This window comes from Pimephales promelas, chromosome 12, assembly GCF_988280905.1.
Source record: "Pimephales promelas chromosome 12, fPimPro1.hap1.1, whole genome shotgun sequence".
NCBI classification, from domain to species: Eukaryota; Metazoa; Chordata; class Actinopteri; order Cypriniformes; family Leuciscidae; genus Pimephales; species Pimephales promelas.
In genome coordinates, this window is record NC_142780.1 from 28,964,998 (window position 1) to 28,982,340 (window position 17,343).

Consider the following 17,343-nt stretch of genomic DNA (forward strand, 5'->3'; position numbering starts at 1 on the left):
GAATAACTTTCCACACACTCCACCTTCTTACCTTTAATGAACGTATATCGGGAAGAATGAGCTTCAGTTCTGAAATCAATAGTCATATCTTTGGTCTTAAATACATCAGCTGCAGACAAGCATCACCACAGCATTTTACAAAGTCATCAACAACTGGACCATGACAAGTTTACATTTTTTTCGAAGTTTTGAAGACTCTCTGATCAATTTTCTCCTCCCAGAGTAGGTTTTTCTGATGTGTCGACAGTAGACGGGAACTCCGTTTCCACAACGATTACGTATTTCCGGTTTTTGTGAAAAAGGTCTGTTGCGTGTGCGTCATATTACAACTCCCCCGTTCGCAAGAACTTCTGACAGTAGGTTCCGCTCATAGGGTTCCCCTTTAATGTTAACAATCTTTTTTCAACCAAATCGATTTAAGCTATGTATGAGAGTGGACCATATTAACGGTATTGCGGAAATGTATTTATTGTTCATGTGAATGTAGTCAATAGGTATTATTAAACATTTTCGCACAGTTTTGTTTGTCTGCGCTCAGGTAGAATAAATGATTGACAGATAAGAGCAGTTGGCTTGATCATGTGATTTGCATGCGTCATATGACCAACACAAATGAAAATACGAATACATCGAAGCAAGCAGTTAGAAACGGGACAGTAACTTATTTTATTTTTATGTGTTATACATATGTCTTATGGCAACACCGTCTGTGAATTTCGATCAGACTTCTTTGTTTCTAATATGTCTTGTTGGAGTATGTTTGTGCCAGTGCAAAGACATCCGGTAAGGACGTGTATCATAATCATGTAACGTTAGTGCAGTTATGATCAACTATTGAAGTTGTATATGTTTCCAAACGCCTAGTTGGGGGATTTAGATACATTTTTTGTAAGATGTTCTTCTTAAAGTTAATGTATATTGTTGTTTTAACTTATTTTTGCAAATCTCTTGTAATAAGCCCTTTTGATTCAAGACTTAACCCTCTGGGGACATCGTCAGTTATGTCGATAACAGATAACAGATTGCATTCAGAGTTGCATTTAAAATACAATAATAATGTTCAACCAAAGAAATAAAATAATAACTTTAGTAATAATATTATATTACATACCCTTCAGACAGTAAAATTAAAATTGATTTGCTTTATGTTTGTGGCAACAAGAAAGTGAAAGAGATTTAGCACGTGTTTGTTCACATGCTGTCAGTGTCAAGGTTTCTTAGTGAGGTCCATTTAGACTAGAAAATATAAATATATGAATTCCATAAATATATAATTTTACATCCAAATGTGTCTCATTTTTAATGCACATTTTGCAAAAACAATAATTCAAAGATAAAAAACTAATATCATTCATACATGCAAAGTGTATTTCTGTGTAGCTGGGACTATTTTTCAGTACTGGCAGTCAGTATAATTGTTTTTTTTTTTTGTTTTTTTTTGCCTGCATTTTAGGTTGATGTTGGTAAGTTTTATAGAAGACAGAGAGGAAAAGCTGTACTTTTCCAGAAAGACTTGATGATAGTATTAGGGACAACAGTTAGTCAGAAAATGAGGTCGTAGTAAGAAAAGAAGTTGAGGATCAAGGAGGATAGAAGCAGTGAGGGTAGAGATGAACAATATAATACAGTTATATAAGTCAAGAACAATGTCAGTTTTAAGTGATGGCATTGGCATCCTAAAGGTTTTTTACCTAAATAATCAGCATCCCTTGCTGTCTTTTTTTAAAACTCTTCAGAGGCAAAGTATAACTGCACACTCGCTAAAAAACTCGCTAAAATAAATAAAATGCTGAAGCGATTATATTTTGCCTCTATAAAGTTTTTCACACATCTAACACATCAAAAAGGTGTGCGTTTGCTCCAACACATTGTTAAAATAATTGTTTTTAAACTTTTACCACATTATAGATAGAAATGTAAGATAATTTTGCAGATCAGTGATTAGTCAAGTTATTTTTAAAGCATTATTGGTTTAGTTTCATTAAGCTTTTTGTACAAATACTTGCAGTACAGTACTCTAACTGAATCTACAGATAATTTGCATCTTGCATTTGCTTAGTGTAAGAGGATCCCAGCAACCACACACTGAACCCAGGCTTACATAAAGGACTGCACGACTAAACATCTGCTGCTCCTTAATTGATTAGACTTTTTCCTCAGATAACAATCTTCGGTTCAGACTGAGAAAAATGCGAAATTGCAGGTTTCTTAAAAAGGAACATACGCATGAAAATGATTGCACTGCAAAACACTGAACAACATCCACATGCTACTTTGTACAACTTGGATGGGGGTCTGTTCTCTGTGAATCAGTTATGACATCACTCTGAATCATATGCTCCACGTTAACCTAACTAGCTTAAAAAACTCTATCTAATTTAATCATGTTAGTTTGCCACATTTTCTTGACAGACATTCTTTGGATGATGACCTCTTGTTACCCTACACCAAATCCCACGGGCCATCTCATTCTCACCGCCACGTGAGAGACTGTCAGCCCATCACCCATGGCAACGTAACCCACGAAACCTGGCCAGCAAGCAAACACTTGAACTCACCAGTGTTCAAGTCAAATATATTCATCTCCGACATCACCGATGACTCTGGCACTCACAGATGGGCGAATGGCCATATCACAGAGGTGCTTGACCCACTGAGATCTGTGTCCATTCTGGAACCAGGAGGCCCTGGAGGGTGCGAGCGGACTCACAGAGATCTGGTGGAGCACACTGCCAAAACTAGAAAGTGCCTCATCGCCCAGAATGGAGGATACTTTAACACTCACACCGGGCAGTGTTTAGGGAATGTCATAAGTGATGGGAAGCTGGTGAGGAACAGTGGAGGAATTCAAAATGCTCAGTTTGGCATCAGAAAGGATGGGACACTAGTGTTTGGGTAAGGGCATAGCTTGAGGTTTCACTCTTTGCAGTCTTTCTCCTAGCCCTCGTGATGTTTTGCATTACCATTGGGTTTGTTTTTGTGTGGAGACCGAAGAAACAATAGAAAATTGAGCTAGTCTCTCCTGGTTGGGTGCTGGTGTACTTTTGACCTTTCTGTGCTTTTATATCTGTATTGCACTCTTAACGGGATAGGTCACCCAAAAATTAAAATTCTGTTAACATTCTCTCACCCATAAAACATGTGATTTAGTTGTGTTTTCTGGAACACAAAAGATATTTATTTAGTAGAGTGTACCTAAGTACACTTCCTCATTCTCAGTGAAATGTTAGTAGCCTACATGTCTGTAAGCACAAAGTGTTTCCTTCCACTCTAGGGTGCTTCAGAACTAACCTCAACCTAAATATGGGTGCAGAATTTGGGAGGAAGTCAGTCGTGGGAACACAGGCCCCTAGAACATCTGTTTCCTAAAATAGAAACCTTACAAAAACATGGCAATATTGCATAACGCACCAGTGCTCTTAATAATAGCCAGTACTTTGGAACTCCATGTACCCGGGGTATATGGGTCATTCATTATAACGTTAGATAAGGTGTTTACATATTTGGACATTCACCTGGATGAGCTTTAAGGAACATAACTGCTGTCAGTAAAGTTTATGTGTGGCTTTCCTGGCACTAATACTCCTTAGAAAATCAAATGTTTTTCTTTGCTTTTTTCTGATTACTTATTTTTCATTTAGCTCTTGCTTGTATCGAAAGTGAATTAAAATACAGTTATTTTAGAGAAAGACCTTCTGGACATTGTGTCACTAAAATTGTGTGCATTTAAGTCCATGTCTGTTAGCTGTATAAACAAAGTTAAGCATTAACAGACACACAGTCTCTTCTGGCAAAACAGACCAAAAATATGTTTATATACAGGTTTTTTTTCTGTTTTTTTGTTGTCATTTTTTTCATTTTTTTAAGAAAAATGCTCATTCTCTCCCACTAAAATAAAGTCTAGCAGTAATATAATAATAAAGTAAATAGCTAGTAGCAAATCATTGTCCGTGTGCCTTGGGTTGTGCTAATATTTATACTTTATTGCCTTTTCCAAACCATCAACCTTTTTTGTCAAGGAAGTTGCTGGATTTATTACTTTTTGAAAGTGCTTTCATTGCTTCCATTGATAGTTCAATCTGTCAATTGTGGTTTTGTTGGGTTGTGATGTACTCTACTGTTACATTTATAATGCTACAAACACTTTCCATCTTAAAAAAACACTGTTATTTTGAACTTTCTGTTCATCAAAGAAACCTACAAACATATTCCCTTGTGGAGTTTAAACCTACAGTACCGCGTCTTATTTATCATCCCAAGTCTTTAACCATCGGCTGCACCATCTCATCTTGATCTGTCTCACTTGAACTTTCTCACTCACCCTCTTTCTTGCGTTTTTTTCCCTTTATATTTTTAGTTACCTGTCTGAGGATGATGTACGGGATAAGGTAAATCCCTTTGTGCAGTTGATCAGTGGGGTGGTGTGGCTGCTGAGAAACGGCGAGGTCTACATCAATGAGAGCATTAAGGCAGAATGTGACAAAACACAGGAGACCGGTAAGATTTGACGAGATCCTGTCTGAAGTGGGACCATATAATAAGCGCTTTCCCACTCTACAGAATAAGTGTTGGGAATTTGTTTCACGTACCTACCCCGAATGATAAAATAAAACAAAATTCTGTATCAAATCTATAGACAAGTAGTTTGTTTAGGCATGGTTTTGTAGGGATTTACTTAATGCGCATGTGAACGCCATCAGCGTTTATCACAGGTTCGCGTTTAAAGTCTGTTTTACTGTAAATCCGGCCTCTAGTTCATAAACGCCAGAGGAGAACTGAGCCTGGGTTCTCCCAAGGTTTATTTTTCTCCATTGGGTCACCTGATGGAGGTTTAGGACACCATTAGGTCACTTGGAGTTTTTCGGTCCTTGCCACTGTTGCCTTTGGCTTGCTCAGTTGGGGATTTTCAAATGAATTAGCCAATCATTAATACTGTTGATCAGCTCTACCAAATGTGGATGTTTTTCCACTAAGAAACGAACAGTGTTATTATGTTTTGAGTGATACTGTGAAGCTGCATTGATGCAATCTATATTGTGAAAAGAGCTATATAAATAGACTTGACTTGACGTGTTTATCTGGCTCCCTAGCATATTTTGTCCCCAGAGTCTATATCAGAAAAAGAAAACTTTATTTTCAACACTAGTTCAGACTTCAGGTACTTCTCACTAGCATACTCAAATATTATAATATAAGATTTAATAAGTCATTAACCTTTTGTTGCAGGAAAATTTCAAGAATTTGTAGATGTGATATCGGCCCGTACGGCGGTGGGTCACGATGCAGAGGGGAAACTCATCCTCTTCCACGTCGATGGTCAGACGCGTATGAGAGGGTGAGAATAGACTTTGAACATGAGCCGATGTCAGCTGTTTATCACTGTAAACATTGATCTCTGTCTATGCATGCTACCACACACACTAAACCAGAATGATTTATTGATCAAGAAGCAGCAAAAGCAGCAGATATGGATAATTTTTCCAGGGAGGCCATATTCAAGACTTTGTCTTTTTATTTAGTTCATTTGTAATGCCACTCAGGGTTACTTTCAGCAAAAACATGATAATATACTAAATTTTGTTGTCAATAAGATTTATTTAGTTTTTTTTTTGTTTTTTTGAAAGAATTTAATACTACTATTAATGTCATTAAGTGATCCGATGTTTATAATGTTACAAAGGTTTTCTGTTTCAAATAAATGCTGTTCTATTCATCAAAGAATCCTAAAAAATGCATCTTGGTTTCCACAATAAAATAGTAAGCTGCACAATTCTTAATACAAAATGTTTAATAAGAAATGAGCACCAAAGCATATTAGAATGATTTCTGAAAGGACCATGTGACACTGAAAACTGGAGTAATGGCTGCCGAAAAATCAGTTTTGCCATCACCGGAATAAATTACATTTTATTAAATTTATTTTATATTGTAGTAATTTATTACAATATTACTGTTTTTTGATTAATTAAACAAAACCTGTTTAAGCATAAGAGACTTCTTTCAGAAACTTTTGAACGGCAGTGTAGTCTTGTCTCTCTGGTTTTGGGTCCATTGATTAAACTCACTTACATAAAATTAAACGTACAAGATCTATATATAAATGGCTAATTTGCATATCATTCGTATTCTCATAGTTGTGACATCTGAATTCTGATCATTTTTTGCTGCTTAGTTTGAAAAAGTTTATTCAAACCATAGTGAGCCATTTAAATCAGAAGGGAGAGTGTGGATTTGTACTGTATACCAGGGGTTCACTTTCAGTTTGATTTATGTGTGTTTAATAAACTACTGTCTTTGCAGAATGAACCTCTGGCAAGTGGCAAACTTTCTAAAGGATCAGCATGTCATTAATGCCATTAATCTGGATGGAGGCGGCTCGGCCACTTACATCCTCAACGGATCCCTGGCCAATTACCCTTCAGACCACTGGTGTGTAAAAGCAACAGCAAAAATACAGATATACAAACAACAGTGTGGTGCATTTGTCAATTTGATCACAACATTTTTCCCTTCAGCAAACATCCGGAGTGGCGCTGCCCAAGGGTGGTATCCACTGTGTTGTGTGTTCACGAGAGGCTGTGCCATCCGGAGGACTGCAGTGGCCACGGGCGCTGTGTGGAGGGCCAGTGCGTGTGCCAGCAGGGCTGGAGCGGGACAGGATGTGCCAATCTCACATGCCAGGCTGAATGCGGAGAGCATGGGATCTGCACTGAGAGTGAGTCACTCTCACATTTCTTTAGATCACAAGAGGAAAACACTTTACTTGAAGCCTATATATTTATATTCAAGTAAAGTGTTATTATAAATACACAAGTTGGATCCGGTAGAATTAAAAAAAATGGTAGAAATTTGTCAACCGGCAGAGATTTGGACTATCGTCTCTATCACGGTTAAAATCATGTGACGTTACTGTGCTACGTCGTCACAAAAGCGCATCATTTGCATGAGTTTTTAGGTATTGTGGTTTAAAAACAAGTTGAACACCATTGAAATGCAGTAAGCAGTGAAAGACAACTAATTTTGCTTTATACGCATGCTGTTGCTCAGCGCTATCTGAGAGGCGCGCGCACATGAAGCCACTATTTACAATTTACAAGTGCTTTTTGCCAACTTATTGGGCTTGAATGGTTAAATACACATACTCAAGTGTCAAAATGACCATGTCTTTGCAGGTAAACACCTTCTTTATGTCTTAAATAAATGTAAACAGTTGAGAAAGAAAGCGCACAAGTATATTGGATCCGTGCAGTCGCTCTTAAAGTGACAGCATCCAAATTTACCTGCGATCGTTATTCATTTTAATCAAACAACAAAAAAGAGAAAATCTCTCACTGCTCTTGACTGAATCATTTTTGTAAGTTTAATAAGAATAAATGTATATTTAATTTACTCATTGAAGATTATGACGTGCTTTTTATACATTTGAGTACTATATACAATTTGTGTTTGAAGTTTTTCAGGTTGGTCTATTTGGTTTGTGTCTGTTCTATTGCAGTTTATTTGTGCTTGTAATTAGTTTGTTTAAAATCTCTAGATTGACAGATTGGTTATAGTTACTGAATGTTTTGTGACAAAGAAAATGCTCTTGCTTTAAAGGTAGTGTTTTTGGATAACCCCATTCTCTTTTTATTTCTCTCTTCTCATCCCTGTCTCTGAACAGATGGATGTGTGTGTGATGCTGGATGGATGAGTTTAAACTGTAGCCAAGGTAAAGGCAAAGGCGGTTCAGCTGTCACATTTTTAAACAATCAAATAAAGCTCTGACTGGCTGTTTACTGTGAGATCATTACTTAAAGGGTTAGTTCACCCAAAAATGAAAATTAAGTCATTAATTACTCACCCCCATGCTGTACCAACCCCGTAAGACCTTCGTTCGTCTTCGGAACACAAATGAAGATATTTTTGATTAAATTTGAGAGCTGTATAAATACCACATTGGCTCCTGAGGGACTGCCTCTTGACGGCCCAGAAAGTCAATGAAGAAAATGTTTAAATATCCCAAGTGACTACCGTGGCTCAACTATATGTTTATCAAGCGACGCGAATACTTTTCGTGCGAAAAAACAATAAAAAATAACGAGTTTATTCGACTATTTCTTTTCTTCCTTGTAGGCCAGAACGAGACTTCCTTATAGATTTCCACGACGCATGCGCGAGAATTGCGATCTGAAGTAGTGTAAGCTGTTGTACGCAGATCGCAAATCTCGCGCATGCGTCGTGGAAATCTATAAGGAAGTCTCGTTCTGGCCTACAAGGAAGAAAAGAAATAGTCGAATAAACTCGTTATTTTTGTTTGTTTTTTCGCACAAAAAGTATTCGCGTCGCTTGATAAACATATAGTTGAGCCACGGTAGTCACTTGGGATATTTAAACATTTTCTTCATTGACTTTCTGGGCCGTCAAGAGGCAGTCCCTTAGGAGCCAATGTGGTAGTTATACAGCTCTCAAATTTAATCAAAAATATCTTCATTTGTGTTCCGAAGACGAACGAAGGTCTTACGGGGTTGGTACAGCATGGGGGTGAGTAATTAATGACTTAATTTTCATTTTTGGGTGAACTAACCCTTTAACTGTTCTATTGGTTGCAACATATTTGTTTCAGTCAGTAATTTGAATGATTCTAAACCAGTATGTTCATCTGAATGTACCTCATACTAATACAGTGAACAACAACTGTATCCTTGCAGTATGTGTGGCAGGTTTCTATGGTGACGGCTGCAATCAGACATGCACATGCACAAACGGTGGCTCATGTGATCCCGTCCACGGACAGTGCATCTGTCCTGCTGGTTTCCATGGAGATTCTTGTGAGCAAGGTATGCAGTCTTATCTCAACCGGTTTTAGTATATATAAACAATTGATCCACAATTGATAAACGTATTTAACATGCAACCGAGTGTCCTAAAAGAGTCGGGTCAATGTGGCAAAAAATTATTAAAAATTGAAGGAGATATTGCCAGGTAAATGTTTATGAGATGCATAAGCTTTTACAGGTACATGTACCCTGAATGCAACACAAGTTATATTGGATAAATGGGTTGAATATAAATCACTTTTTCTACATTGATTCGACTGATTTGAAATGTTGTTCAGTAACTTGTAACTGATTTTGCCAAATAAAACACCTTCCAGACATGTTAACAACATTCCTGTCTGAAAATTTTGTCCTAACCCTATCCCTTCCCATAAACACAACTCTACTCAAAAGTTATCCCTAATATCAGAAGGAAAAATGATAGGTGAAAAACACTGATACTTGGTGAAATCATGTTCCCCCATCTATTGATTCCAATAGTTAAACATTTAGCAATACTCGTATAAGCATAAATAATATGTAGCTTATCCATGCATGCAGTGGTGAAGATTTTGGTCAAATATATCATATAAAACAGCTTAAATTTTAAGCGTGCACATATAGTGCCTAAATAGGCAACTCTTTTTTTGGTGCATATCTACTCAGGAATATTTTTAACTTTTTAACCATGCTCTATATGTCATCCCAGAGTGCCCTCTTGGATTCTACGGGCTGAACTGCAAGCAGCCTTGCCAATGTCACGACATGTGCCCATGCAACTCTATCACTGGAAGCTGCAATACCACATACCAGGGGGAAAGAAACTTCAGTCTGCACAGAGGTGCGGTACAGCCCCTATTAGCACTCACACGACATGTAAACAACACATTCCCCCGTGACGTCTCTATAGATCAGTTTAATGCTCACACTTTCTCAGCACATAACCCTCTCTACTGACAGTTTGGCCATCAGCATTCCTCATTGCCCTTCTAAATGTGTGCAGATGCTAGTGTCTGTCCTATAGTCTATAGAACTATGAGCCTTACATTTTTTTCTGATTCGCTGGAAATGTTTTCACTAGGGCTAGCCAACTCATCCATTTAATGCAATTAATTACAAAAATAACCTTATAGTAGGATAGTTCACCCAAAAATGAAAATGCTGTCATCATTTACTCACCCTCAAGCTGTTCCAAATATGTATTCAAGAATAAGGGTAACCAAACAGTCAAAATATCTACTTTCTCTTTCACCGTCTGCTCATTCACCATAACATTATTGAAACCTCTCTACTCAAATTTGCACACATATTCAAACAGTCTCTGATAAACAAAGCTACTGGTTGTTTGTGGAGCTGGGGGTGGGGGAGAATCACAGTCTATCCAACAGCCCCTTGTGTTAGTGATGACCTCTGCGCCAGAGAATCTGTCAAGACCAGAACCTGTCAGCTCGTTCTATCTTAACTCTCTGACCTCTGTCATTTAATGTGAGAAGATGCTTTCTCAAGCTTCCCTGCCGAGAAATAAAAAGGGACAGGGCTCAGGAGTTAAGAAACGGCTCTTCACTCACGGGCTCATTACGATTGGAATCTCCCGTCTGCCGTGCACGTGAATGGCTTTCTGCTTATCTCTCCCTTTCTTCAGGGTGACAGCCATCTCCATTATTCGCTCCATGTGAAAGATTTCATATCATGAGAAAATCAGATGGACCTTTCCTGGAGGTTTATAAATAATGAATGTCAGCCCAAATATACCTTTTTTTTTTTTGTAACAGGTCCCTGATCTTGCACAATGTAACACAAGCTTTCCAAAAGCTGTTATTGATAATGGGCAACACAAGCTGAATGAGACCTGTAGACAGGAAGGATTGCACCAAAGATCTGTCACTCATTTTTCACATGCAAATTCGCTAAAATCTTGCTAATGTGAGCACACCTTTACTCTAGAGGCACATTTAGATGTTCATCTAAAACAGTCATTTCATTGATGGTAATGCACACAGCACTGATTTACCAACAACAACAAAAAACACAGTTTCCCACAGTTACATCTGATGTTAGGAAAGGGGGAAAGGCAAAATATGCAACAAATGGATTTGATTCAAAAATGTGTTTTCCCCCACATACTTTTAGCTGGTCACTGTCTGGCTACACAGATGTGGAGGCAATGGAGACAAGAGGAGGAATCTCATGCTCCCAGACGCTATTTATCTGAGTAAGTGCTCCAAACACACAGCACACACCACATAACAACAGCCAGGGATGTGTCCTCACATTGCTTCTTGAGTCAAAGAACAAACCATTGGGTCAACTTTTAATGACTTAGTATGTCAATACAGTCAGATACAAAAATGATATGTATGGTCATGTAAAATAAATAAATATGTAGAAATGTATTCATTCATAAATATGTAAGAATAGCATTCCATTACAATAAACAAATATAATTAATATAACATATAAAAATGCAGCAGACATTTAGTTTTTCTGGTGTTTTCAGGTGATAATCATATTAAAAATGCAGAAACATTTATTCATATTTTATGTGATGGAGCTGAAATGATTGACTCAGAAAATATAATATATTTGAAGACCACGACTCAATATTTTATATACACTAAAATATATATCATTCAATCATTTAAAATTAAATCATATTTTTTTGTATTATTTTATTATATACATTTTAATCGAATATGAAGTACTGAATTGCTGTTTTAGAACAGGTGGTTTTGAATGAATAAATCAATTTAGTGATCATTGATTCATTTTAGAGTGGACATGTTTCTATTTTAAAAACAAAAGTCGGGTACAATATGACAAGCTTTTTCCTATATCTTAAAGCCACAGTTTCCACAACATGGGGGAAAAAAACTGTTATCTCAAATAACTTGTCATTATACCATTCCCTATCTGCGTGTTTGAGTAACTTGATTATTACCAAGGAAATTCACTCTGACAAATCCCAGGCCCGTGTTTCAGCAGAACGGGCTTTCAGACAAGTCTGAACCAAGTGCCCAGACTGTGCAGATAAACAGCTCTGTGGCAGCGGCCGGGCACAGATGAATTTATTAGTCAGTTCAGCCTTTCACATGCAAGTAAGGGATTGTACAGTGTTTCCATGGTTGCAGTCAAGTGCTTTGTAAAGGCTGTGGGCAGCAGCGGTGGAGTCAGAGGTCAAAGTGCAACTCCTCACCCTGAGAGTGTTTTGTTTATGTGTGTGCAGACAAAGCTGGCTGGTTGTCTGCGCAATCCTGGCAACGTCGCTGCTGGCCAGCCTCGCCGGCAACCTTATCCAGGCGTGCAGAAAATGCAAAGCGCGCAAAAAGAAGGCGGACTACTCCTACTTGCCGTTGGGAGAGATCAACGGGGCTGTGGAGCGAGGAAGAGGGCAGGGGACAAATTCTGGGAAAGTTCTCTTTCAGCAAGACGACTCTGACTCGGAAGGCTCCTCGTAATGTTTCAAAATGCATGTGTGCGGGTTCACGCAACTGTGCCAACAGCAGAGGGCTGAGAGAGACTAGCTAGCTAGCCAGCACAAGCCCTCATTAGGAATGGGTTTGTTCATGCTGTGAATCGGTGAGCTTTTGGAAGGGCCTCTTCGTCCGACAATGAGATGGGCGTTAGCATCTAAACGGCTGTCTGTGCGCCTCGGTGCGTTCACATTAGCCCCTGCTAAGTCTGTAGATGCCAGCCAACTTTGCTAAGTGCCCTGATTGTGCAGTTTGACTGCGTTCAGCACATATTCTTGTTTGTTTGGATTTTTTACTACGGTTTAGTTGCTAGAGATGTAAGAACCAGTTTGTCATGTTTGATCCATGTGTAACATTTCATTGAAGTCAATGAAGTCTTTCATTTCGGTCTTTAGGCGTGAAGAGAACCAAGAAAATTAGCAATATCACAACAGCCTTTTTATTGACAGAATGGCCCTGTTCCACCTGTTGCCATAGGAATAGACAAGTTTTGAACTATGAACTCTTTTTGATGAATCCTTCCTGCTGGAACTTGCCAAACTACTATTTTGAAACAGTTTTATTGAATGATTTTTTTACCAGGGGCCATTGTTTATTTTGATTCTACCGTCAGACCTTTTGTATCTTTGAACGCCTTTCCAACCCTTGCTAGCCTTATCATGGGTGCTGTTTTGTTTGTTGTCACTTAAAACCAGCCATTGAAACACATTAGAAGACAAAAACATCAAGGCCTGGATTGTTTACACGCTCAAAGCAGGAGAAGGACATCTGTGCTTAGCACAAAGTTGCTCTTTTTCTCTGTTCTGAAACATTGAATCCAGGCTTTGCGCTTTTGCGATTCAATGCGTTTTATCAGGTTCTGTTTTAGCTCTGAAACATGACACAAATAATATACAAGAGGAACATTTAGTCGGGTTTGTTCCTGTGCTGTTTCCTGTTTGCATACAAATAGATTTAGGCTTGTCTTGTTTTAAGAATTTCACAAGCAAACATAGAGGCAAGTGGAATCATGGATCTCATTAAACCTGTCAAAAGATTCAATACACCCCAAAATCCAAAGAAATTAGTAATGATATTTTTACCTATAGAAAATTAAGCTTATTTTGGACTATTAATATTTTTCAAATTGTGACATTATTTTGATCACAACTAAGCACATTTTCTCTGCCCACTTTTCATCAATATAATCGAACATTTCTAGATTCTCATGACTGACACACACACAAATGATATATTTATAAATTGTGTTTAACTAACTAAATTATTTATACATCTTGGTAGTACTTGTAGTTTCTTTAATGTGTGCCGATTTAAATAGAAATACAGTAAAAGTAAAACACCCAGAAACTAATGAGAATTTCGTGCCAAAAATAAAAAAAATAATAGACAAAATTCTTCATGCTGAATATATAATGTATATTTGTTGTTATTTTGAGGTGTTATATAGAGTTAAATAGTGAAAGACATTTGGTTACATTTGACTGTTTATTAACTTCCTGGTTCATTTCCTGCTTTGCATATGATATTCACTGCGAACGACCTCAATGATGACCTCTAAGTGTAGAGCAGATTGGAGTTTTTCATTTAAAGCTAATCAAGCGAGCAGATTCCACACAGGTTAGAGAAGGTACGCGTTTGTCTCCGCTGGTTCGGTCATGATGCTAATCCAGTGTTTTAAGCGGCTGGTTTTGTTGTGTTGTGTCCTTTTATTAAACGACAGAAATTGCTATGATAAGAACGTGGATTATAAATAATGTTTGTTTTATTTATCATGGATTTGATTGTTATTCTACCTTATTTTGTTATGAATCTCTCTAATTCAGATCATCTGGCTGCTGTCAGATTGGCTTGACATTAGATTAGTGACAGCCTAACCTATGTGCCTGACCTGTTTAGCAGGCAACATCCCTCTTGTCCTCATAAATAAAGGCCAGGATGAATACTTGAACCTCTGTTCATGCTCCTGGATTCATTTTTAACCTTTCAAATGAATGTGAAAAAACAAAATGATTCCAAAATAATGTGAAATAATGAGATTTTTCTGTACAAAATGGAAATTATTTTTATGTGTTTGTGCATAAAAGGACTTGTGACAACAGTCTTCATTTGTGTCTTCCTTGCACTGGATCAGTTGATTAAAATTTGGCTTTAATTGACTATTTAAGCTTGTATAAAGATTGTTACTACTGTTTTATACTGTTTAGGCTGATAATCGAATGCACTGCTGTTTTATATTTTTTTGAGATATAATAGATAATGCACTTGTATTGTCATTGAGTGACACATTGCTATAAATGAAAGGTGTGTTCTTCCAGAGAAAAGTTAAAAGCAGGTTTATCCTTGGGGGTTTTCAACAGAAAAGTGTTTCAGATATGTGTTAAACAGAACAGTAGGCCCTACCACTGATATGATGAGGCTCAGAAGTTATCTGTGCTAGTTTGTCTGTAATATTTATTTGTCATTCCAATTTGCCACAAACCTCTTGGGCAATATGCAGGCAAAATGTGTTCTAACACAGAAAACAATTTGTAAGTAACACTTAGTCCATTGGCCCAAAATCAGATCACCTGTATCTAACAAAACGAATAATAAAAGCCATTTGTGTTGCATTACCATTAAATGATGTACATTACCACTAACATGATTTGTATTGATTGTCATTGTTTTTCATGATTGTCTGAATTTATTTATTTTTAGCCGCTACATGACTCAAGTCAAAACCCATATGCTTGTTATATTTTGCATCTGGCAAGGTTAAAGATGAGGTCAAATTAATAAAATAAACAGTTTTATATGGTATTTTTCTCAAGCCCTAACGAAAACACAAGCATAACAGAAGAATAAGAATAATACTGTACACCTTAAGGCATAACAGTGTAAAGGAGGTGTAATGATACATAATGTTCATGTTTAGTGATTATGTTCTGAAGCTGTTCAGGGCTTTTCAGGCCTCAACTTGACATATGCCATCACATTTTTTACTACATGCTTTAAGGTGTTTGGCATGCAGACGGATATTTCCAGAGGCAAAGCTCTGACAGCGATCTGAAAGAATGCCCACTTTTCTAGATTCAATCAATTCCCAGGGAGAAAAACAAGCCACACCCTCTATTTTTCTCATTCAATATTCAGTTTCACTCTGGAAAATAATGTCACTATCATATGGTCACAGCTGTACTGAAGTAAAGTCAGTCACACTCGCAACTTCCGGCAGTGACTTTAACATTAATGCAGTCTTGAAAATAACAGACAGTCTTGCACAATCACAAAACCTACAGATTCTGACTGACAGGATGTCACAGCTGGCGGCTCACTGACTTACTCACGCTTGTTCTTCCCCTCTGTCCTCTTTACATGATGCAATCCTCTACCTAGATGTCACACTCTAAGCTTCTTTGCATCATCATCATCTGTTCTCATGATCTCCCTCCACTCAAACAGTCAAATATGATCCTTAGGCACTTTAAATGCTAAGTTTTAGCCTGCGTGTGGTTTGGCTTTTCATTAGATATTAATGAGAATTGTAATGTGTTGTAATGTGATCACAGTTGTACAGATGGTATCGGACAGGTTTCCTTGCAATTGAACTCTAATGAGGTTTACTCCAATGGGGTTAGAAGCTTGACATTTGGATGTTTACAATTACAGACGTATTCCAAATGGTTTGTCATTTACTGTAGTATTTCTAGTATGTTATTTGTCACTTGGCATCAGAGTATCTTAGAAATTTATATACAGTTTCCCTGTATTTGGATGCTTAAGTCACACTTAAATTGTGTAAATTTCATTGATTGAGTTCAACTCAAGTTCACATGTGTATCTCATAACTTTATGGACATAAGTGTCCAAATATTGCTCTCCATTGCGGATTTTATTATTATTTAAATCTAATCAAATTCTTTTAACGAAATGTTTTGATAGAAAAGTTTTACTGTGTTTTTCCATTTTAGAAGTCATTTATGAGATAATTCGAGATTTAATGCATGACTGTCACATTTTCCCAAAAAACAAAATTGGAGGCCACTGTAAGTTTATGCACTGTGTGGTTTTTCAGTCTGCTTTGTTTAACCTTAATGTAAACCAGGTATTTTTTTTAAAGAGAGCATGTCTTTCTACTTATAGTAGTGGTTTCTGTGATGAAGTTCCCCGTCACACTCCCCATTTGCCTTTTATTTACATCAGAAAAAGAGCCTCTAGGTCTGGACATGTCACAAGGATTCTGACATACAGTATATGAGTTCAGTCATCTATCTAACACTTGTATAACATCAAAGTAAGACACCTCAAAGGTTACCACTGAGGATATACATATATGGACCACAACTTTGATCCTTATCGCTCACAGTTTTCTTTTTATTTACTTACTTCAAACCAAATATGTCTACTATGACTAAGGTTTATGTCACAACAAGTTTGGTACATGCCCTAAACATTAACAGAATTACATCAGAGTGTCAAATGGACTTCTGAACAGAATACGCTAGATGATGTTGTTTATATCAAGAATGCTGTGGAATCCTCATGAACAAAATGTTCTGTTTTCAGGGTTTAATAAGAATCAGTTAAGACAACAAATCAGACATCTTTAGACTAGTTAGGGTGGGAATGAGGCATGGTTTTTGCTCAAATTTTATGATCTTGGTTTGTTTTTTACACTGTGTTGAAAACCTTGTATGTACTAACCCCTTTGGTGTTCGCATTCCGAAATTACCAGCCTAAAAATTGCTTGTAAATTGCTCGTTATGCCATTGTCACCAAATATTGGTTTCAACATTTTTGTTTACATTAGGACAGGTTTTGTATTTATTTTTTTTAAAGGATTGATTGTAGGTCTCGTTGATCTGAACTTGCACCCCAGTTTTTGAGTGAAAAAGCATTATTTGTGGATACATTTGTCTATATTCAGCAAAATATATATAAAGAAATTGCACTGTGTATCACACTAGTGTGGTTTAATGTTTAACCAGGAAGTTTGTTTAAAATGCTTTTATTTTGTACAAAATGGAGCAAAGGCGATGTTCCCAGTCAAAGATGGCTGGCCTATAAGGAAAAAAAATGCTTATAAATCTCTTGTTATG

At 37.2% G+C, this 17,343-nt stretch overlaps 1 protein-coding gene across 1 annotated transcript; it reads left to right on the forward strand.

The window, feature by feature from the left end:
• The first annotated feature begins 581 nt into the window (after window positions 1-581).
• nagpa (N-acetylglucosamine-1-phosphodiester alpha-N-acetylglucosaminidase) lies at window positions 582-14,361 on the forward strand. Its single transcript, XM_039650837.2, has 11 exons — window positions 582-783; window positions 2,413-2,895; window positions 4,358-4,497; window positions 5,227-5,335; window positions 6,301-6,429; window positions 6,516-6,715; window positions 7,661-7,708; window positions 8,688-8,816; window positions 9,505-9,636; window positions 10,926-11,007; window positions 12,019-14,361. Exons 1-11 carry the CDS (start codon window positions 695-697, stop codon window positions 12,248-12,250), a joined length of 1,773 nt encoding a protein of 590 aa, XP_039506771.2. The 5' UTR covers window positions 582-694; the 3' UTR covers window positions 12,251-14,361.
• The last annotated feature ends 2,982 nt before the right edge of the window (window positions 14,362-17,343 follow it).

Excerpts from the sequence above, each read along its gene's own strand:
- nagpa (XM_039650837.2), top strand. The coding sequence starts at position 695 with ATGGCAACACCGTCTGTGAATTTCGATCAGACTTCTTTGTTTCTAATA. Across the intron at positions 2,896-4,357 it reads GATGGGACACTAGTGTTTGG|TTACCTGTCTGAGGATGATG; the intron begins GTAAGGGCATAG and ends TTATATTTTTAG. Across the intron at positions 6,430-6,515 it reads AATTACCCTTCAGACCACTG|CAAACATCCGGAGTGGCGCT; the intron begins GTGTGTAAAAGC and ends TTTTCCCTTCAG.